Genomic DNA, 23,786 nt, shown 5'->3' with positions numbered 1-23,786 from the left:
GAAGCACCACCTGACTGCACCATCACTTTCCAGTATTGTATGTGCATCATCTGAAACACTTTCAAATCGGTCAGTAGTCAGTACTACTTTTATTTATTTATTTATTTTCATTGCATATTCTGAAACATTTTGGGTCTAAAACAACTACACCATTTACAGAGAGGACCTGTCGCCTATTGAGGAAAGACTGGAAGATGATGAGCGCACCATGGATGCCTCTGAGGTTCTGGAGGAAAGGTAGATAAAGCCTCTCAAGCTTCCTAATATGCCAAATGAAAAGAAATGTTGTTGAAAATGTAAAAAAAAAAAAAAAAAAAAAAATCCATTGTGACCGCTGTATTGTTTTTGTTTTTAGTCTACAGAACATGAGCATCCAGGATGCTGAAACCCAGGTCATGAATGAGCTGGAGATAAATGACCTAATGAACAGTGTGTAAGTTCCACTGGGTTTGACTGTACATTGTGTAACAAGATGTTCTGCTTTGTATTAACAAATATAATTTTCTATCACATTTTCCAGAATTGATTGGGGGGACAGTGAAGGTGTTAGTAATGAGGAGATTGAAGCAGATGACAGTGATGTTGAAGACTATGTCCCTCGTATTTGTATTCGGTATGTTAACATTGGATCCTCTAAGATTATTCACAATACATCCTCGAACATTGATTCAATGAAATATGTAAACATAAAAATAAAAGATGTCTGGTCTCTGTAGTATCTCAAAGATAACCCCCTCTCTGTATTTGCCATTTTTATTTTATTCATCTGATTGGATATCTATCTGTAATTGATATATATATATATATATATATCTTTCATGTCTTTAGGTTGGGTGGAGCATTGCAGGCACCACCATGCATTGACAATCTGCCTGTGATAGATGCCAGTGAGACAGTACATGACATCCCGGATGTAGAGCCTCCATCAGTCACCTTACCTACACTTCATCAACCTGGCTTTCCTGATACACTGGAGGTCATGACTGAAGATGACCTAATCGGGAAACGGGCCTCCGTCACTTATGAGGACTGTTTGAAGCAGCTTGCAACATTCCTTGTGCTTCCGGTCCAAAAGTGCCCATACAAATGTGACGTCAGTCAAGTGGAGTGTCAGTGTCGCCCTCCATTTGAAGTTTCCATTACGCGCAGGGGTACTGCAAGCATCATGGAATGGGTAGGTGTTATAATCATACTACATAGAAAATAAGTGTAGATTGGTGTTGGATGCAAAGTTAATACCTTGACAGTGGTTTTGTGAAACTCAATCAAGCTTCCTGAGTTGTAATTCCACTTAGTGGAAGCAATTCTATGTTTGTATTTGATAATGCTAAATAGCCTAAGTTGTGTCCCATTTATTGTCAGACCTGCCCTGTTGGCCACACTGTATGGAGATGGAGCTCACAGCCCACTGTGAGGTACGGGATGCTAGCAGGGGACTTCATGTTGGCAAGCAACATACTACTCTCCGGAAGCAACTACGCCAAAGTCTCACTTCTGTTCAAGTTTATGAACATGGGGATGGTGGACCGTAGTTCATTTTTCACAATTCAGGACACATATGGTGTAGACACTGTGAAGGACTTTTGGGAGGAGAGGAGGGCTGAGGCAATAAATCGCCTAAAAGACAGAGATGTGGTAATAGTAGGTAATGTACATTTTTTATTCATTTAGGCTATAGTATGTTAATATGTCAATTTGATGTTTTGTGAAAATCATTGATTCTTGTTTACAAATTGAATAGCGGATGGAAGAATGGACAGCCCTGGACATTGCGCCCAGTACTGTACATACACTGCCATGGAGAACGAATCCAGGGAAATCTTCTCTGTCATCACTGTGGACAAAAGGGAGACTGGGCGAAATTCTGTGATCATGGAGAGAGAGGCATTTGTGCGGACAGTAGACACTCTTTTGAATGAAGTGAAACTAGTAGAGGTCTGCACTGATGCCCATGTCCAGATCTCCGCACTAATGAGTAAGTTGCCACTGAAATTTTGCGTTACTTGTAGAATTACAACAACTTTTTGGAGGGGTGGGGGGGGGGGCATTACTGTACTAATTATACATATTATTTTTCCAAATAAGACAAAGGAAAGTACAAAGACCTTGGACTGCAGCACAGCTTGGATATGTGGCATGGGGCCAAGAATTTGGCAAAAAGGATCCATGCTGTAAGTTCAGCTGTCATTACTATGGCTTCATTTTCTGCAAGGCAATCTACCCTAATTTGAGCGATGTAAAAATGATAACTGTTATGTCTATTCCAGGCTTCACAGGTCAAGGGTCAGTCCAGTTTGAGCAGTTGGCTGAAAGACGTTGTCAACCACTTTTGGTGGTGCTGCAAAACAGCAGATTCTTACCAAGAGTTCCTTGTAAGTTGATATGGTTTGAAAAATAGTTGTCATGTAAAAAGAATATTCTATCAATATAACATGCAGTCTTCTTAAACATACCTTGTTGGCAAATAGAATAAGTTAGGATGGTTACTTGATGTTGAATATTGGCTGATTCTGTAGCTAACCAGATGTGTCATTGTAGTAAATCATGTGACCCACGTAGATTATAGTACTTACAAACAGCATCATCATTAATAATGAATTATGTACAATATGTATGCTTTTTTTTCTTCTGTACATTATATTTCTATATTATTTCTAGGAGCTGTGGCTTGGGCTCCTACATCATGTGACAAATGAACACAGGTGGGTGCTGGGAAGCTGCCAGCATGCAGACTTAGAATCTGGTGGAACTCAACAGTGGCTTGAGCGAGGCTCTATGGCACATGAGGCCCTGAAGAGCATCGTTAGAAACAAGCGGTGGCTTAATGAGGTCCACAAATATCTCAATTTTAGGTAATTTTTTGAGTATATACACATACTGTAGATAGAAAGTTATTTTCAAAATCCCACAAAATGTCTCTTCTCACACACACCCCACAGGTCCACTGCTGATCTGGAGTCCTTCCAGAACCATATTTTAATGTACGCTAGCAAGCGCACAGCTTTTAGCCCTCCTGTCTTTGAGGCCAGGATGCTCCTTGCAGCGATGGACTATAACTTCCACAAGGACCGCCCAGAGTTGTGCAAATCTGATGGAAGCAAACAGTAAGTGACTTGCTCATATCTACATGCTATTGTTTTATACCAGATTACAAAATAAAGATGAAAAACCGCACTCTCAGGTTATATTTTTATAAATGTATTATCTGAGAGTGCGGTTTTTCATCTTTATTTTGATAAACGTTTTTTATTACTCGCACACTTAAATTGTTTTGAGAGTTGAGCGCGCCTGCTCTTAATTTTATACCAGATTACAACACCATTTAAGGGATACTCCACCGAAAAATGAAAATTCTGTCATCATATACTCACTCACCCTAATGTTGTTTCAAACCTGTATGAATTTCTTTCTTCTGCTGAAAAATGTCCCTTTGAATGTAAATGTCTTCTTCCCTCCCCTTTCTGCTTTTAATTAGGTACAAGAGGCTGTACAAGAAGAATGCTCGCAGGTATATGCTTTACACTCAGAAGGCATCCAAGACGTATGACTACATCCCAGAACTGCAAGCTATGATCCTTCAAAAGAGATTGGCTGGTAAGGGGATGCCCAGGCGGAAGACACTACGACCTGATGACCCCAGAAGGTACGGCCCACTTCCCCCTGTGCCGGCACCAACCATTGAGGAACTCCTGCACACCCAAGTCAGGAGAGGTCTTGGTAGGTTAAATGCCAATTTATTTATTTTGCACCTTGGGCTACATGCCACACACTAAGTCAGATGTCATGCATAACACATCCAAGTTTGAAATACACTAACTTCAGGTTTTATTTTGCTCTCCTCAGTATCAGCATTCCAGACATGAAGACCCGTGAAGCCCAGTTTCCAGAGCCTCACAACCCTGACCATGTTCATGTCCATGTAACCTTTTGTGTCACAAGCTGCTTATCAACAATTTTAGACTAAAAGTTTCAACAGTACAGAGCAGTTGGGTATAGTTTTCTATTTATACGGTGTAACCTTTATCATTAAACCATTTTATATACTGTTTCTCTACATCGTAAAAAGCATAGTATTGTTATTCTAAATAAAAAAAATTTAATTGAAAAAATGAGGAACGCTCTTTACAAACAAACAAACCAAAAAACAGAACAAATCAAAAAAATTTGTAAAACCATATATACAACAATAAATAACTTGAATTAAACTGTTCACGTTAGAGTGGTATCAAATGGTGGGTACAAAGCCAGTGTACTGGCCCTGGGGACAAATACCCCGAGTATTTGTCCCTTATTCTCCATATACAGCAGCTGGGTATAACACGACGGTTACCCAGACCCAGTGACCCATGCTGCCAAAAGATGTATTGACGATAAGCAGCATGCCTAAATTGTCTGTTATCATCTCCTGGCTCTCTAACTTCAGCTACCACCAACACATCATTTCTGTAATCTCTGTGAATACGCAAATAACCATCTTCCAGACAATACAGATCAAAATGTGCCAATTTGCTGATGCAGTAGTCAGGCCCCTGGCCACAGCATTTCCTTTCAGCGTCTGTGGCCATTTCCCTGCAGTTCCCACAGGTGCACCATGAAAGAGCAGCATTAGGTGGGGTTGTGCTGTCCAATGTAGGAAGTGCGTCAAAAACTAATCCAGGATTCCGGGAGAAGACCTGGGTTGCTAGTGCTCGTAGCCTCACTTCACTCATGCCCTGAATGAGTGCCTAAGTAAACAAACCACAAAAGAAAATGTGTTATTTACATTTGATTAAAAATAACAAAGATGCTAACATTGATTCAAATGGTGACTACTTATTACAAGCCATAATTTTACTAGAGTCTATCAAATGTGTAGCATATTCTGGAAACAAACCTCTGTCCGGACCCTTCGGTCATTTTGGATCATCTGAACTCTGTTCTCTTCCTCTGCATCTCTGCCTCCTCTCCCTCTCCTTCCTCTGCTGCCAACTTCAGCACTTGGACCTGCATTATCTCCTCTTCCACCTCTCTGGCCTCTTCTACCTCTCTGGCCTCTTCCAGCTCTCTGGCCTCTGTCACCTGGTGCAGGGCCCACACTCTCTCCTTTTCCACCTGAAACATCTGCACTCTCTCTTCCAGCTCTCTGGCCTCTGTCACCTGGTGCAGGGCCCACACTCTCTCCTTTTCCACCTGAAACATCTGCACTCTCTCTTCCAGCTCTCTGGCCTCTGTCACCTGGTGCAGGGCCCACACTCTCTCCTTTTCCACCTGAAACATCTGCACTCTCTCTTCCAGCTCTCTGGCCTCTGTCACCTGGTGCAGGGCCCACACTCTCTCCTTTTCCACCTGAAACATCTGCACTCTCTCTTCCAGCTCTCTGGCCTCTTCCACCTGGTCCATCTCCTCCCTCTAAATTCTCTCCTTCTCTCTGCTCTGTGTCTCCTGGACCAAGACCTGCACGGTCTACTCTTGTCCCTCTCCCTTTTGCTCTTCTTTTCCTTTGTCTGCGCCACCTCTCGCCTTCCCAGCTCTCATCAGCCTCACTTAGGACAGCGGGAACCTCATAACTGAGGTCTGAATCAGGCTGCAACAAGTGAGAGCAGTACAAGTGCTAACTCAAAATAAACATTCTCTACCTTTTAGGCTATGTACTATGTTAGTGTTGGTTTCTAAGCACTAGGTGCAATTCCAAGGGAAAATAACTTTTTCTAATGTTCATAACACTAATGAAAAGCACAGTGTAGCCTATGATGTGAAAAATTTGTGCCACTTGTAACGTTTTTGTAGCCTACTTGTTTTTCAAGCATGTTCTACAGCCAAAAATAATAGAATGTCAAGTAATCTTTCACATCACATATTTTAGCGTTATGGACGTGTGCTGCAGGGTAAGTAAAAAAATACAGCTGGCCACTTTCACGTATAGCATCAGCTAAATGTATAGACAGTTGTATCTTTGATATTGGTTACACATAGTGACATAGGCTTGTACTTACATTAATGACAGATACATAACGTAACAAAAGATTAGACTAACAGCTACCGTTCTGTCTGTCACATACGAGCATACATCTTTATGATTGTACTGTCACATACGAGCATAAATCTTTACGATTATATTTAACTAATGACAATTAGTACATTTTTTAAATAAATAATTACTCATCAAAATATCTCTCATGGAGCATAAACACAATTAACAGAAAAAAACTTACTGTGTACGTCTCGTAGTCACTTGCCATTGGAAGCTCATTGAAGCAGCCTACGTTTCTGCTGAATCCTGCAGCTTATCTGGCAACCTCGAGTCAGGGGGGAGGGGGAGGGGATACACGGCTCTACAGTATTTTTAAAGTGATTGCAGTACCAGTTTTGGCCACAATCCTACATACGGTACCTTTAAGGTACAAATCACAAGGGTACAAATATGTACCCTATGCCAAGGGTACCCTTGAGGGTACAGCCCCAGTGACAAGCCATTGTACCCCTAAAGGTACAATTATGAACTTTATTTTCTGAGAGTGTACTTAACATTGTCTATTGATGGAAACCAATCTGGCATGAAAATTAATTAACATTTTATGTAGCTAAAATATGCAGTATTGTTTTTTTTAAACTGAAGGAATGAGTCACATGTATTTACACACTTCAGAAAGTGTCTGTTTAAATGTACCAAACATCATGAAAAGCATAGAAATGTATTTACTGGGAAAAGGTCGAGAGGTTTTTCACTGAAACAATATTCATGAGAGTAATTAATTTAATTGAAATGAAAGTTATGACACAATGGCACCTATGAGAGATTACTGTACAATATTCTGCTAATCTAAAGCAGTTCTGATGATTAGAAAACAGACATCAGTGTCCTCAGTTAAAGATTCAATACATATTGAACAAATACAGAGCATATTCATATTTCTATTTGTTTTCAGTTCAGTAATCTAGACATGTTGAAATTAAACTTTAATGATATACATTAGTCTATGTTTATATTTCTGCACAAATTATTGTCGTCTGTTTAATAACTGGTTTACTTTTTCCCTTTTTCTCTGGAAATGTAGTACAGCGTTTCTCATCAGTGCCGACAAACCCGAATAAACAGATTAACGCGTGTTTTGTCTTAACCCAAAGGCTCTTTGTAGATCCGCCATTTTATCTGATAGAGGACGCTTTTCTGACGAACACTATAAACGCAGATGGTTGAGGAGAAAGTGACCGTCACATGTACTATTGCTCTGCATCAACAACTATTAACATTCACAATAAACAGTGTGTGTGTGTGCCATATGTATGTGACAGTCACTACACTTGAGCGTTTTTAGTTAATATTTACAGACACCATAATTGACTCATCTAGCATAATCAGCTCTTTTCCAGGAGTGTGTGAGTGGCTCTTAAAAGAGCCTTTGTGTGTGTGAGCGCCTCCTGGGCTCTACTTGGAGCTGGTGTACTTGGTGACGGCCTTGGTGCCCTCAGACACGGCGTGCTTGGCCAGCTCTCCGGGCAGCAGCAGACGCACGGCGGTCTGGATCTCTCTCGACGTGATGGTGGAGCGCTTGTTGTAGTGAGCGAGACGAGACGCCTCACCGGCGATGCGCTCGAAGATGTCGTTGACGAAAGAGTTCATGATGCCCATCGCCTTGGAGGAGATGCCGGTGTCAGGGTGAACCTGCTTCAGCACTTTGTAGACGTAGATGGCGTAGCTCTCCTTCCTGGACTTTCTGCGCTTCTTTCCGCCCTTCCCGGCGGTCTTGGTGACAGCCTTCTTGGAGCCCTTCTTAGGCGCGGACTTGGCTGGCTCAGGCATGATGAGGAATGATCGCTAAACTGAAGAGTCAGTGTGAAGTCAGCAGCGACACAGAGGCTTTTATTCACTGCCCTATGCTAATTTACAAGGAGACACTCAAACCTTCTGATTGCCTGTTGTCATTGGCCAAACCCATAAACTCGTGTTTCATTGGACAACTCAAAGCATCACGAGCGGAACGAGGGCCAATCACAGGCGCTTAAATAATAGCCACGCCCACCACCCCATATTTGAACGACATAGTTTCCTTTGTTTCATTTCCCGCACTTTTCATTTATTTATAGATTTTCGTGACATTTTGAAAAAATAAGCGGTTCTAGACACACATTCTGCACAAGCGTGTAATTAAAACCACTTATAAACACAATGAAGGAGTTTTGGAGGAAAGAGAGCAATAACAGACCTTTAAAAACAGCTTTTCCTCATAACTTCATTCCACTGTTTAAACTAGCAGCAAATAGTTTATAAATAGTAGAAAATAAAAACCCATTTGAGTTAAAAAATAATAATCCGTTTTTTTTTTCCTGCATTTTCACTTCTGCTTATTTTGGTACCATTTCCGATTTGGTCCCTTTTGTAAAACATCTTAGCATCTGTAAATGGATAAATATTGCTTAATTCAGATAAAATATTTCTGATATTAACTTTTAAATAAAAAAAATGCAAATATACTGAGTATTAACACATTAGTGTATCACATTTATTATGTGTACTGATAGAATAAAATGAAATATTTTATGAAATCTTAGTCTTTTATAATGACTCGTATGGCCTGCCATCGCTATCTCATGAGCTCTTTGAGTGCGGGAGTGTGTGGCTCTTAAAAGAGCCGTTGGTCCGTCGGTTCTCGTGTCTCAGGCGTTTATCCCCCGAAGCCGTACAAGGTGCGCCCCTGCCGCTTCAGCGCGTACACAACATCCATGGCGGTGACGGTCTTCCTCTTGGCGTGCTCGGTGTAGGTGACGGCATCGCGGATCACGTTCTCCAGGAACACCTTCAGCACACCGCGGGTCTCCTCGTAGATCAGCCCGGAGATGCGCTTGACGCCGCCGCGGCGCGCCAGACGCCGAATGGCGGGTTTGGTGATTCCCTGGATGTTATCGCGCAGAACTTTACGGTGACGCTTCGCGCCTCCTTTCCCGAGCCCTTTCCCGCCTTTGCCTCTTCCGGACATGATGCTTCACAGGACTGATGCGACGCCCACACGATGAAGAAGAACAGATGTGACTGGGAGTGTTGAAGGGAGGCTTTTATACTCGCTAACAGGACCTGAGAGAAACCAGCGCAGCGTCACATGGTCACGTGGACTGTAACCGCCACCCCGATCTGATGGAGCCTCTCCTTTGTTTTATATGAGATATTAATAATGCTTCAGATCATGTATTTTACAGCAGTGCTGTGATAATGAACAGTGATCTTCTACAAGCACAGCAAAGTAAACAAATAGGGACACAAGACATATCACAATATTGATTATTGTAACATTATGAATAGTGGCATCTGTTCTATTATTCTGTTTATAGGCGCGCGCGCGCGTGTGTGTGTGTGTGTGTGTGTGTGTGTGTGTGTCCTGGTAAACCCTACATAATCCAGGCGTTTTAGGAAAAAAGGTTGAACAAATTGCAACAGAAGCAAACTCAAATGATTTTGTATCCTCAATATGTCCTGAGTAAGGAAAAAAGCCACGGAGAATCCCATTAGGGGAAAGCTTAGGAAAAGACCCAAATATAGCCTATTCATACGCCTATTCTTTCTTTCTCTCACATGAATAGGGTAAAATATTTAACCTTTAGATATCACCATGAAAATTACTGAGTTGATTACTTATATCAAGACAAACAAAAAATGTATTGCAAGTTTTTTTTTTAATTGTTTGTTAACATGGACAAACGGTACATAATCTAATTACAGATGTGCTAATTTGCATAAATACCACAACAGATCTAAACATTGGGTCTAGCCAGGAGAAAATGTCTTGTTGAATCTTGTTGACACATAACAGTAAAATACTTAATATTAAGGTCTGAATGAACCCATTTAGGCTACCCATCAGCATTAATACACAGAGTCAGGAAGAAGTACTTTAGAAACCAGCCTTTATTAATGTTTAAGAGATTGGTCTGTGGGACTGTTTCTGGGGGACGAGTCTGAGGGAAGAACAGAGGAGGGTAAGGAGAATGCAGAAGACAAAAGGTAAGCAAAATAAAAAGTGAATCCCCAGAAACAGTCCCACAGACCCAGCCCCAAAGCCCATCTCTTAAACATTAATAAAGGCTGGTTTCTAAAGTACTTCTTCCTGACTCTGTGTATTAATGCTCATGGGTAGCCTAATGGGTTCCACTCAGACCTTAATATTAAGTATTTTACTGTTATGTGTCAACAAGATTCAACAAGACATTTTCACCCGGCTATACCCAATGTTTAGATCTGTTGTGGTATTTATGCAAATTAGCACATCTGTAATTAGATTATGCACCGTTTGTCCATGTTAACAAACTTAAAAAAAAAAAACTTGTAATACAATTTTTGTTTGTCTTGATATAAGTAATCAACTCAGTAATTTTCATGGTGATTTCTAAAGGAGAGATATCTTCACGTGAGAGAAAGAATGAATAGGCGTATGAATAGACTATATTTGGGTCTTTTTCTAAGCTTTCCCCAAATGGGATTCTTCAGGCCTTTTTTTCCTTACTCAGGACATATTGAGGATACAAAATCAGTTGAGTTTGCTTCTGTTGCAATTTGTTCACGGTTGACCCCCATTTTTGCTTAAAACGCCTGGACTAATGGTGTTGTGTTTGAGAAAGGTAAAATATGATCTAAAATATTAGATCAAATATTTTTTTCTCATGACATTTTAAAGCATCGATTGGATATGAAGTCATACAACACTGCCAAAAAAAATACTGTTGGATTTTAATAAATACATTTCATGGTAAAGTTTAGAGCGAGAGAGTGGGGACACGAAATAATGTTTTTTTTTTTCTCTATTTAGTTATTTTTAATTATAGTTTTAATGTATAGTTTGCTTAATGTGCGTGACACTTTGCTTAATAATAAACTGTATTTTAGACTTAATCTTGATTCGGCAGAATGGCTCTTGTATATTTAAGAAACTAGTCTGGAAATCTCAGTATGCTTTCCTCCTCATAGTTGCTCAGATCGGGCATTACCGAGATCAAGCCCTGCACTGCTGCTTTACTCAGCGCTACACTGGAAATAAGTCTCGTTTACAGGAAGTGATGTGGCTCTGAAAAGAGCCGTTGGGTTTGACGCGCGCGTGCACAGCAGCGGCGGCGGGTTTAAGCGCGCTCTCCGCGGATGCGGCGCGCCAGCTGGATGTCCTTGGGCATGATGGTGACTCTCTTGGCGTGGATGGCGCACAGGTTGGTGTCCTCGAACAGACCCACCAGATAAGCCTCGCTGGCCTCCTGCAGGGCCATGACAGCGGAGCTCTGGAAGCGCAGGTCCGTCTTGAAGTCCTGGGCGATTTCTCTCACCAGCCGCTGGAAAGGCAGTTTGCGGATCAGCAGCTCGGTGGACTTCTGATAGCGGCGGATCTCCCGCAGAGCCACGGTCCCGGGCCGGTACCGATGGGGCTTCTTGACGCCGCCGGTGGCGGGCGCGCTCTTCCGCGCTGCTTTAGTCGCGAGCTGCTTCCTCGGGGCTTTGCCGCCGGTGGATTTACGAGCGGTCTGCTTGGTTCTGGCCATCGCTGGAGTTTCTTCTCTCTCTCGCTCCTGCTGGCGGGAATAAATGCTGTCTTCTTCTGTTACACGCCTGCTTTTATAGCGTTGGACCGTCACGAGCTCGTAGTGTCGCAGAGGCTTGTGATTGGCTAGTGTGTGACGTGTGCTATGACTGCTAGCCAATGACTGCGCGTTTCCTCTTTTCAAACAAGCGGAGGGTTTCCCGCTCAACACGCCTTTGTTCAGTTACTCATACACGCCTCATACATTCCGACATTTCCTTCCTCAAATTCAAATATTGTAGCATTTATGGATAAATTTGACACGCATAGTTGACATCTGCAGAGAAAAGTATCCGGCTGTAATACAGCACACCTGGAGAAACAAAGACCGTTCAAGGCAGTGCAGAACTGATTATTGGTTGATTTGTAAAACATTAATAATATCTCTATTAATATTAACAACAGCCTAATATAAGGGACTGACCACAATGACATTTATATTTCAGTTATTTTGTCTCAAAATATGGCAATTACTGCCTCTAAACCGCTGTGGAAATGAAACAGCTCCCTCCTTAAATATGAAAAGGCCAGCAACAGATTATTGAACTATCCAGATTTACTGGGAAAGGGCTGAATCAGGGAAAGCTTGTGGACGTAACTGGGAGCTTTTAAAAAAAGAATTAGGGAAGTTAAGAGAATTTGGAAGTATTAATATAAAGCAAAACAGATTAATAGAGGATGAATCTGCTGTATCCGTTTCAAAGCACTGAATATCCCAAACTCCAGAACACAGGAGAAGAGCTGCAGGCCCACAGCGGAGGAAGCCTGTGCTGGACAGAACAAGTGCTGGAAGGAGGAGAGCAACAGTCAGACCATTGTTTTAAGAGATTTTAGATTTAGATTCATTTTCTGTATAGATCCACAGCTAAAGATGGTTGGACAAGATCCAATGCTGTGAATATTTCTATTGCTCCTGTCCACAAATGATAAAGTTCTCAATAATCCAGGAAATAGCTAATTTTTACTTTCACGTTTATGGGTGATTCTCCAACTACAAGCACTTTTGTTGTCCCTGGCCTTTTTTTGTGAATAAATAAACAAGTGCACAAATAAACTGTCATTATGAAGTTCATGCTCCAACATCCTAGTAACCACCAAATCTTGCCCCTTTTTTTCTTTTAAAAATGCTTTTGCATGGCTGTTTATTAGCAGATTTTGCAGTTTTATGCTTGTCCCCAACCCAGACTTGCCCTCTTTGAATGTTAGAAAATTATATTAAAGGATCGATTTAAAAATATTTTTTAACATGTTTGTCTTAAGGACAAATAAAATAATGTCATACCATCGAAATTCCATATGTATATCATAATTTTAAACTATTTTTGGAATGAAATACGTCTGTCCCCAGGTTTTCCGTCATTTCCACCTCCCTCAACAAAATCCACTTTAATAGACCCACCTTAAATATTTTATTTACTTGGTAATCATGGAAATAACTGTGAAAAGGACGTATTAGTTGAAGATGAAACTTCAGGCACATGTGCTCTTCAGCACAAGAAAATAAATCAAGGTAAGTCAAGCTTTTATACAGAATATTTTTATTCAGCGTCATTTCCACCTTGGCTGTAGTTCGGTTGAATTATGTACAACAAAAATGAAAATAATGTATTTATGTTCATAACGAGTAAACAACATAATAAGTCCAAAAGTAGCTAAGCCTGACATGAGGGTGTGCTAATATTGCAGAAAAACTGCTAAAATGTCATTTCCACCTCCGTCATTTCCACCTCTGAGAAATTTGAGGCGTAGATTTGGACATGATATATGCTGTTTTTGTGCGCTATTGGCATGTTCTCATGACATATTTGTGCTTTTGGACTGAAAACTTTATATATCACCATTCCAGTACACTCTAAATGTATTTTTATTTATCTATATTTATATGAATGTTTTGAGCAGGTTTATATAATTTGCATATCATTTATTATCATTATTTTTAAAATTATTAGGTATACTGTTCAACTCATATATGTTAAATAATAAAATACATGGTTAAAATATTTTAGACTGGCAATTTAAGTAAAAATAAACAGAAACAATCTTTCCACCATAAACCGTCATTTCCACCACTTTCCACCACTACAGTTTTTAAGAAAAAAAAAAAGAATAACCAATGATGTGGATCTAAATGTATTTTAAAATAAGTAGTAATAGTTCATTACTTACAATATATGTGTGAGTGACTTATAATAACATAGACCTGAGCAAAAATGAGATGCTGTAGGCAAAAATCCCAAACTCGTGGCAACTCGTGGCATTTAGCAACTTTAAATGAAAATGCATTAAGTTCATGAAGTATTAAGATTTATTTTGTTACATGATAAGATAGCCACTGATGTTGTTGACAGATACATAATCATATATAACAGTTTTACTATATTATATTGTAATAAAATAGATAAATTGAAAAGTGGTGGAAATGACATGGCTCTTCAGAAAAACTGTTAAAAATAATAATAATCCATGGAATTCTAAAACTGCCCACTGTTATATTGTGTTAGAAGACAAATGAATGAAGCTAGGAAGATTGTTTTAAGAGTGTTTTAAGAGAGTGAATTTTACATAAACTCACAGTGCCAAAAGTGCTTCTAGTTGGAGAATCACCCAAATCTGTATTGATTTAATGTTTAATAAAAAATGAAAAAAAAAAAAAAAATCAATCAATCAGTTTAAGGCTTTATTCTCACACTGGATTTACTAGTTCTGAAATACTCGCCTTAATTCCCAGTGTGTCCCCCATAACAATTTAATAACTACCCATGTAATCTTTATGATAATTCTAACATTTTTATGGGGCGGAAGTTAAAAATAACCTAATTGTTTGTCTTTGGTCTTTATTTACTTTATGTTTTCAATTTAGATCTTAAACTAAAACATAGGCGTTTATAAGCATGAGCCCAGAAAAGCTCTCTGAGATGGAGTGAGTGGCTCTTAAAAGAGCCTTTGGGGGTCAGAGGGCCAGGCTGGAGCCTCACTTGGCCTTGGCAGGCTTCTCGGTCTTCTTGGGCAGCAGCACGGCCTGGATGTTGGGCAACACGCCGCCCTGAGCGATGGTCACTCCGCCCAGAAGCTTGTTCAGCTCCTCGTCGTTGCGCACCGCCAGCTGCAGGTGCCGGGGGATGATGCGGGTCTTCTTGTTGTCCCGAGCGGCGTTTCCAGCCAACTCCAGGATCTCCGCGGTCAGATACTCGAGCACAGCCGCCAGATACACAGGAGCTCCGGCGCCGACGCGCTCGGCGTAGTTGCCTTTGCGGAGGAGCCTGTGGACACGGCCGACGGGGAACTGCAGCCCTGCCCTGGACGAGCGGGTCTTGGCCTTCGCTCGCGCTTTGCCGCCGGTTTTGCCTCTGCCGCTCATTTTAACAGTGACTTTCCAGAACCTTCCGTCGAAGAGAACAGAATGAAGAGCAGCGCCTCCACAGCCCGCCTTTAAGCGAGAGAGCCAGTCGCTCATTGGCTGAGAGTCTGAGAAGATTTCAACCAATCACTGAACTTCCCTCCGAAGCCCAACCCCCTTGATTACACTACCAATTAAATATTTGGACAACATTGTAAAAGTACACAATACCCAGGGGGCAAAGGGGGTTTAGCAGACATGGGCTGCTGTAAAAGGTTGTCATATAAAAATGAAATCTATGATGTCTGAGGATCACAACCTGGGTGGCCAAGCCGGTCAACAAGCTGCTGGAAACTTGTAATCAGGGTCAAAACAAAACATGCTAAAACGGTTTAATTATATTCATGAATCGTGAGCCATATCTCCCTGATACTTTATGCTAGAAACAAACTGAGCACACCTTTAGAAAGAGTGGAAGATAAGCTTTCATCTGATGCCTTGATTGTACATGTAATTAGAATGTAAGAGTTAACAATGCCTCTTAATTCATAGGTAGGCAAAAAAAAAAGAAAAAAAATATTGAACATTCCATTTGTAATCGGTGGCATTCTTTTCCCTTTGTTGTTGTTACAATAAACAAATTACCATGTAAAGTTAACTTTTACTGGATGAAATCATATTTAGATTTTTTTTTTCCTCATGGCCCATAACACATTTAGAGGGAATTCAATGTCAAGCCTATAATAGCCTGTCAATTCAAACAAGATCCAAGAAAGAAGTTTACCATTAACTGGTGTTTATACTGCTCTGTTTCTGTATGTACAGTATATCGTTTGCATATTTATGCAATATCTATTATTTGTATTGCAATGTCTATTTCTAATATTCTTTCACAAGTGGGATAGCTTTATTTATTCTATTGAAATAAAAAAAGGGATTTTGGGTTGGGCTGGTTAGTGTTCAGTCCTGGTGTTTGGAGTGTGAGACAAAGGTACTGACAACTAAATGCTGAAAGACTAAAACACACAGGAGTCATGTGTGGAGTAGGTTTAAAAGTATTTACTGATTAAAACTGTTACATTAAGTAGCAATTTGTACCAAAAAAAGAAAAGAAAAAAAAAACGAAACAGACAAACAGATTACAATTTAGGGTGATAACTAATTTCTGTAATAATGTTTATAAAAAACAGGTGTTTTGCCCCCTGGGTACAAATGTATATTATTCGCTGTTCCCAACAAAAGTGCTTCACCTTTCACACACACTGTATATTCTGCACACATTAACCGTCTGATACTCTACAGAATTATGTTCCTATCGTAATATTGGAGTTAAATCACTGCTTATTGTAGTTTCTATTGTCACAATTCTGTTATATAGATGTATTCTGTACTGTTATAAATCTGAACTGATTACTGTCTGAACCCTCATAACCTTTTTGGCCATTTTTACCTGTAATCAATTTCTTTTGACTCATTTTAGATATTTATAGTTACACTGTACATTAAGGTTCATTAGTTAGCATTAGTAAATGTATTAACTAACACAATCTAATAATGAGCAATACATATTTATTAATCTTTGTTAATGTTAGTTAATAAAAATCCAGCTGTTCATTGTTCATGTTTTTCACAGTGCATGAACTAATGTTAACAAATACAACCTTTGATTTTAATCATGTATTAGTAAATGTTGAAATTAATATTAAGTAAGATTAATAAATGCGGTATTGCTCATTGTTAGTTCATGTTAGCTAATGAACCGTATAGTAAAGTGTACCATTGTATATAGTTTGTTCAGCTCGCACTAGACCTCGTGTGTTTGCTCTTAAAGCGCGGGAGTGCTGCAGTTACAGTAGTGTACAGTGCTGCTCTTTACTCGGGTCAGTGGTGGCTCTGAAAAGAGCCGTTGAGGAGCAGCGAGGGTTCATCATCTCTTCTTGGGAGGTCCTCTTTTGGGCTTGGCGGCTGGAGGCTTTGCCGCCTTCGGTTTCGCCGCCTTGGCCTTCTTCGGGCTCTTGGCGGCTTTCTTCGCGGCCGCGGGCTTCTTCGCCTTCTTGGGGCTCTTCGTCGCCTTCTTAGCGGGCTTGGCGGCGGGTTTCTTGGCCTTCTTGGGTGATTTCTTCGCGGCTGCGGGCTTCTTTGCCGCGGCGCTCTTGGGCTTCTTGGCGGCAGGTTTCTTGGCCGCGGGCTTCTTCGCTTTAGGAGCCGCGGGTTTCTTCTTGCTCTCGGCTTGCTGCTTGTTCAGCTTGAAGGAGCCCGAGGCGCCGGTTCCCTTGACCTGCACCAGAGTCCCTTTAGTCACCAGGCTCTTGATGGCGATCTTGACGCGGGAGTTGTTCTTCTCCACGTCGTATCCGTTGGCCGCGAGCGCCTTCTTCAGCGCGGCGAGGGACACGCCGCTCCTCTCCTTGGACGCGGACACCGCTTTGACGATCAGCTCGCCGACGCCGGGTCCTGCTTTCTTGGCTTTCGCAGTAGCGGACTTCTTCTTGGGCGCTTTGGCCGGGGCGGGGGAGGTTTCTGCCATCTCTGTGTCTCTCTGATCGGATGATGATCCGCAGGCTTTCACACACGGTCTGCTTTCAGCGATCAATGATCATCAACGCTCGCGGCGGCGCGCTCTAACGGTGCGTTTCCACTACAGCGGCAAAAGTCCGCTCAGTGCCGCTGGCAACGCTATAACGCCTCCGCTTTGGGGTGTGTCATTGCGAGTGTGTTTAATCGAAGTCTTTTTCAACACACGGACAGTATAATCACCAGAAATGCACGCGATTACATTTACAAATAGACAAGCTTTGTTTCCAAATGCATCAAGCAAAGATCCTTTCAATTTTATAAACTTTTATAAACCCAGCCAATATAATCACAATGAACACATCCAAAATAAAATCTTTAACATATATAAAACAACTGCAAAGCGTCTAATTGGTAAACAAAATGATTTACGCACTAAATCCAGCATAAACTCCAGCACAATTTGCATATTTTTAAACTCTCAAAACAGACGTCACATCCCGAACCTCACAGCAATAGGCTAAATGCCAACGGCCGTTGTGACGCACTTCCGCTGAAATCTCAGCCACCGCGAATACTTCCGGCTAGCCTAAGCGTTCACTTGTTTTGGTAACGTTAGCTGCTTTTAGTTGACATGAAGTCATCAAAGTTTAAATACCAGAGAGTGTCTGGTACTACTGCCAAACACTGCTGTGTGCCACAGTGCCAGGCATCCGGAAAGTACAATTCTGTACTTAGTTTTTTTACTTTTCCTGCTGATGAGGAGCTGAGACGTAAGTGGATCGTCAATATACGGAGGGACAAATTCACCGTGACGCCTCACACCCGGGTGTGTAGCCGGCACTTCAGAACGGAAGACATCCGTGAACCAGCATCAGAAACAGGTCGTCGGCTGTTAAAAAAGGGTGTTGTTCCAGTTTTATTTGAGTGGAACAACTTCACCCTTCCACCTACAAGCAGCGGTTCGGCATTCATCGTTTTGCTGCCTCGGACAAGGATATCAGGTTCTTTACAAGGTACGTTTAGACAGGTAGGCTTAGGCTAACGTGTGTGTGAGAGAGAGAGAGAGAGAGAGAGAGAGAGAGAGAGAGAGTGTGTGTGTGTGTGTGTGTGTGTGTGTGTGTGTGTGTGTGTGTGTGAGAGAGAGAGAGAGAGAGCGAGCGAGAGAGAGTGTGTGTGTGTGTGCGTGTGCGAGAGAGAGAAAGAGAAAGAGAGAGAGAGAGAGTGTGTGTGTGTGTGTGTGTGTGTGTGTGTGTGAGAGAGAGAGAGCGAGAGAGTGTGTGTGTGTGTGTGTGTGTGTGTGTGTGTGTGTGTGTGTGTGTGTGTGTGTGTGTGTGCGAGAGAGAGAGAGAGTGTGTGTGTGTGTGTGTGTGTGTAAGAGAGAGAGAGAAAAGGATCTGAGAAGCCATGATCTGCATGAGCTCTTAGATTTTCTTCTTTGTTTGCTATTTTGAGAAAAGAAATAGACCGAAAATCTACAAAATCTAGAAGAATACCACATACAGACGTGAAATTTGATGAAAAGAACTAAAAAAAATATAGTATTTTTATTTTTAAACACAAATAATCAACGCAGAGGTTCAGAAGATCAGACTTCTAGCAACAGGCCTGCTGGAAAATTGGAGGGAAAGTTTAAAACAGGAAAAGAACCATCTATCCACAGAGGGAGAAGCAGTGAGTACAACTAAAATTGCACTGGAAACCTTTTTTTTTGGGCTTGTTTGCTTATTTTTTCCAAATATAAGGGCATAAAATTGATCTTTTTATATTTTTATGAGCTAAAAATGCTAAAAGGCTAAAGCTATGCCTAGCCCACACTCTGACATTCCTCAATGTATCAATTTAACTGAGGCAGAGAGAATCAGCCAATCAGAGCAGCAGCTGCAATCAGCCCACCGCCATATGCAAATGAGCTCCCCCCTCACCACCATACAGTACCCCTCTGAGGTGAAATCTGACACCGCAAGAAAGACCTATAAGCAGAAACTTCTGACAAACAATCAAGAGACTCTGTTTGCAGACCTGTTCAAAACTGGAGAAGTCTGCAACCTCATTTTCTTCTCTAGTCACCCCAGCGCCTGGCATAAAGCCATCATCAGCCATTACCCCTCTGTAAAGAAAGAAGGCATCTGTAATGGCTGGAAAGTCAAAATCAGAGAACCGCATGACCCTGACATCACAGTGATGACTGTGAACATTTACAAAAATGGCACAGTCATGGTACAGGGGGACCTGAAACTATTCCAGGCGGACTACAGAACAATAGGTGAAACTGTGAGACATGAGAAAGCTGTCCTATCTGAAAGCTCGTCATCTGAGCAGAATCCACCGATCAGCACCTCAGACCTCAGACCCACTCCTGCAGAAACTGTTGAGCACATCTCGCCCTCCCTGCTCAGAGCTATCCCTCTCCTACAGGAGCACTTCACCAAGCTGGAGATGGAGATGGTGCAGCTCAGAGAAACTGTGCTGAAACAGCAGCAGTCAGACACATGTGCAGCTCACACTGAACTCCAGCAGAACACCGAGCTCTTAACACAGAGACTGTCAGCCCTCACACAGCACATGAGGAAGCTTCAGACCGAGAAGGACAGCTATCAGTGTGAGCTGACCGCCCTGAGACTCCAGCTAGAGGACAGAGAGCAGTCCACAGCAGAGATGAGGCAGCAGCTGAGAGAGATCCAGGAGGAGAGAGAGCAGCAGCGCAGTGAGATCCAGGTCCTGAGAGAGCAGCTGAGAGAGATCCTCCTGGCCAGAGAAGAGCCAGAGCAGACCCACAGAGCTCAAACACTGGCCTCCAGCCCAGAGTCGCCGAACACAGGGAGTCAACACCCAGCCCTCAGCGCAGAGAGACCCGACCCAGCCCGCTCACAGCCGTCACAGAGCCCCCTGCCAGACTCCTCAGCACAGCAGCCCTCGTCTCACAGCAGCCCAGCACCAGCCAGCACAGAGGAACCCGAAATAGCTCTACTCATCGATTCAAACGGCAAATTCATCGATATTAAGAAACTTTTCCCCCAGCACAGAGCTGTTAAACTCTGGTGTCCCACCACTGACAAAGCCCTGGAGCTCCTGACAGAGTCCCAGCTAGGCCGGCCCAGCCACATCATCATCCACACGGGCACCAATGACCTGCGGAGCCAGCAGGACCGAGTGTCGGACTCCCTCAGAGCCGTTGTGGAGAAAGCTAGAGAAACCTTCCCCAACTCCAAAATCATCCTGTCCACTTTACTTCAGAGAACAGATTTCCACCCCAAAACAATTAATAAAATAAACTCCAGCATCTCTAGACACTGTGCCCTCTTGCCCAACGTCCACTTGGCCCACCATCCAGACCTGGACACTGAATGTCTATACGACCACGTCCACCTTTATAAGAACCTGGTACATATCCTCGCAAAGAAACTCAAAGATGTCACTCTAAACAGGACCAACCAGACCAGCCCCAGGTGGAGCAGAACCAGCCCTAACCCAGCCAATCCATCGAAACACCCTCCAGCATACTACATCCCAGTCCACAGCTCATCTAGAGCCCCGACCGGAGCACCGCCCAGAGCACCACACCGAGCTCCACCTGGAGCACCAGCACCCAGAGCACAGCCCAGAGCACCGCCCGGAGCTCCAGCACCCAGAGGTCCAACCAGAGCTCCAGCACCCAGACAGGACCCCTACAGAGAGAGACTGTCCTACAACAGCCCCACAGCTCCAGCAGCTGAAGCCCGTCCACAGCAGAGCCCGGCCCAGCCAGGCAGACCGAGCTACGCCCAAGCTGTCAGCGGAGGAGCAGACCACCCTAACGCTGAACTCCACGACATCCAACACATGCTGAGTATCATCTGCTCTCACCTACTAACACACGGTGGACAGTGGTAAAAAAAAAAAAACACACCTACTTTATTCTGTGGTATTGATGTACATTTAATATGGAATTGTTGATGTTTTGAGTTCCTACCATAACTTTAATTCCATCATTCATTGTTTTAATTTATTCTATAATAATTTTACATAATTTCTCTTTTCTCAAAATAGCAAACAAACCATACACATTATTTTAAAAGTTTACGATGAAATCACTTCGTTTTTCTACGTGGAATATCCAAGGTCTAAACTCCTCAGTCTTTGGCCTAAAAAGTAGAAATTCTGATTTTATGAAAGAACTTCAAGAACTAGATGTCATCGTCTTACAGGAAACCTGGTGTAGAGGAGATGCGTTCACTAGCTGTCCCTCAGGATACAGAGAGATTATATTACCATCAGTCAAACTCACATCAGTCACACAAGGGAGAGACTCGGGAGGGATGATAATATGGATTAAATCTGAACTGCCCATAGAATTAATTAAAAAAGAACAACATCACTTGTGGCTAAAAATACAAAAAGGAATGATATCAGCATCTAAGCCTGTTTTCCTCTGTGCAGTTTACATTCCACCCCTCGAGTCTCCGTATTTCCAAGAGGAAACTTTCCAGAACATAGAGAGAGAAATCAGCCATTTCCAGGCCCAGGGAAGTGTGCTGCTTATGGGTGACTTAAACGCCAGAACAGGAGCAGAACTAGATTACATCGAATCGCACGGTAGCAGATTCATCACAGGCAATAACGACTTGTACCCTTCTTACCCCAGCAGACAAAACTGTGATGAAACCGTGAACGCTCACGGACGGCAGCTGCTGCAGCTCTGCCGAGGACTGGCTCTGTACATCGTCAACGGGAGACTGCGAGGGGACTCGCTCGGCCGATACACCTACAGCTCAGCTCTGGGGAACAGCACTGTAGACTATACCATCACAGATCTCGACCTTTCCTCTCTGAGAGCATTCACAGTCAAACCCCTGAAACCTTTCTCAGACCACAGCCAAATCATCCTCTATATAAAGCAATCTGAAACATCACCCAAACAAATTAGGACCCCATATCAAATGAGCAAAATAATGTCTTTCAAATGGACTGAAACCAGTGCCAGTAACTACAGCACTGCTGTCGAATCCTCAGAGATACAATCCCTCATATATTCATTCCAAATACAGGAATACCCTAAAAACCAATTCGGCATCAATCAGGAAGTACAAGACCTAAACAATATATTCTACAAAACAGCACAAAAAAGTAATTTGGCAATTGTTAAACCAAAGAAAAAATATTTAGAGACTGATAAATGGTTTGATTTGGACTGTAAGGCTCTGAGAAAAAACCTCAGAAATTTATCAAATCAAAAACACAGACAACCAGATAATCCGGACCTCCGCCTTCTTTACTGTGAGGCACTAAAACAATATAAAGCCACACTCCGGCGGAAAAAAGCACAGTTTTTGCAAAACCAGTTTGAAGAAATTGAAAAATCTATAAACTCACAGAAATTTTGGGATAAATGGAAATTGTTATACAAACCGAATCAAGAAGTTCTGGCAATTCAAGACAGGGAGAAGTGGAAGAACCACTTCCAGGAATTATACAGCCCAACTGAAATTCAAAATTCTAATCAAAATGAAATAATTAATAAACTAGACAATTTGGAAAGATCAATTAAAGCAAATCAAAACCCTTTAGATTTCCCCATAACAATGAAAGAATTGGAAGAAAAATTAGGAGTCCTTGAGTCCAAGAAAGCCTGTGGTGTAGACAGCATCCTGAACGAGATGCTGAAACACACAGACCAAAGCTTCAGACTGGCCATGCTAAAACTGTTCAATGATGTTCTGTGTGTCGGGTTCTTCCCTGAGATCTGGAACAAAGGCCTCATCAGCCCCATCCACAAGAGCGGAGACAAACTAGACCCCAACAACTACCGAGGCATCTGTGTGAACAGTAACCTGGGGAAGGTTCTCTGCAGCATCTTAAACGCCAGACTTCTACACTTCCTTATGAAGCACAATGCCTTGAGTAAATCCCAAATTGGCTTTCTTCCAAAATGTCGCACATCCGATCACATTTTTACATTACAAACACTAATTGACAAATATGTACATCAAAACAAAGAACAAATTTTTGCTTGTTTCGTTGATTTCAAGAAAGCATTTGATTCAATCTGGCACGAAGGATTATACCTAAAACTCATCGACAGTGGAGTAGGGGGGAAATTCTATGATTTGATCAAATCAATGTACACAGCCAGCCAATGCGCTGTTAAAATTGGAAACCAAAGAACCGAATTCTTCCCCCAGGGGCGCGGAGTGAGACAGGGATGCAGTTTAAGCCCCACCCTCTTCAACATCTACATCAACCAATTGGCCAATATGTTAGAACATGCTCCCTTTCAAGGTCTCGCTCTCCACGACACAGAGATCAAGTGTCTACTCTACGCAGACGACCTGGTTCTCCTGTCGCCCACTAAAGAGGGGCTTCAGGACAGCCTGGATCTGCTGGAGGATTACTGTCAGTCCTGGGCCCTGACCGTCAACCTCCAG

At 42.3% G+C, this 23,786-nt stretch overlaps 5 protein-coding genes across 5 annotated transcripts; all 5 read right to left on the bottom strand.

Annotated features, from left to right (window-relative positions):
* Positions 1-6,723: 6,723 nt before the first annotated feature.
* On the bottom strand, positions 6,724-8,450 carry LOC308693880 (histone H2B-like). Its single transcript, XM_081370990.1, has one exon. It carries the CDS (start codon positions 7,778-7,780, stop codon positions 7,406-7,408), a length of 375 nt encoding a protein of 124 aa, XP_081227116.1. The 5' UTR covers positions 7,781-8,450; the 3' UTR covers positions 6,724-7,405.
* Positions 8,450-8,954, bottom strand: LOC308693883 (histone H4; the record flags this gene model as incomplete). Its single annotated transcript, XM_081370993.1, has 1 exon — positions 8,450-8,954. One exon carries the CDS (start codon positions 8,952-8,954, stop codon positions 8,643-8,645), a length of 312 nt encoding a protein of 103 aa, XP_081227119.1. The 3' UTR covers positions 8,450-8,642.
* Positions 8,955-11,048: 2,094 nt separating this feature from the next.
* Positions 11,049-11,647, bottom strand: LOC308693884 (histone H3.2). The gene has a single exon (XM_081370994.1). The coding sequence runs from the start codon at positions 11,491-11,493 to the stop codon at positions 11,083-11,085; it is 411 nt and encodes a 136-aa protein (XP_081227120.1). The 5' UTR covers positions 11,494-11,647; the 3' UTR covers positions 11,049-11,082.
* A 2,855-nt stretch (positions 11,648-14,502) lies between these two features.
* On the bottom strand, positions 14,503-14,895 carry LOC308693885 (histone H2A; the record flags this gene model as incomplete). Its single annotated transcript, XM_081370995.1, has 1 exon — positions 14,503-14,895. Exon 1 carries the CDS (start codon positions 14,887-14,889, stop codon positions 14,503-14,505), a length of 387 nt encoding a protein of 128 aa, XP_081227121.1. The 5' UTR covers positions 14,890-14,895.
* A 1,794-nt stretch (positions 14,896-16,689) lies between these two features.
* On the bottom strand, positions 16,690-17,395 carry LOC308693877 (histone H1-like; the record flags this gene model as incomplete). The annotated part of the gene is made up of 1 exon (XM_081370987.1): positions 16,690-17,395. The coding sequence occupies one exon, from the start codon at positions 17,393-17,395 to the stop codon at positions 16,796-16,798; it is 600 nt and encodes a 199-aa protein (XP_081227113.1). The 3' UTR covers positions 16,690-16,795.
* Positions 17,396-23,786: the final 6,391 nt, after the last annotated feature.

The sequence above is a fragment of the Scardinius erythrophthalmus genome (genome assembly GCF_964197995.2).
Source record: "Scardinius erythrophthalmus genome assembly, chromosome: 7".
In the NCBI taxonomy this organism is placed as follows: domain Eukaryota; kingdom Metazoa; phylum Chordata; class Actinopteri; order Cypriniformes; family Leuciscidae; genus Scardinius; species Scardinius erythrophthalmus.
The sequence above is the reverse complement of the archived record's forward strand: the minus strand, read 5'-3'. Positions and strand labels throughout refer to the sequence as shown.

What these genes read in the sequence shown, in the direction of transcription:
- LOC308693884 (XM_081370994.1), bottom strand. Translation starts at nt 11,493, where the DNA reads ATGGCCAGAACCAAGCAGACCGCTCGTAAATCCACCGGCGGCAAAGCC.
- LOC308693880 (XM_081370990.1), bottom strand. Translation starts at nt 7,780, where the DNA reads ATGCCTGAGCCAGCCAAGTCCGCGCCTAAGAAGGGCTCCAAGAAGGCT.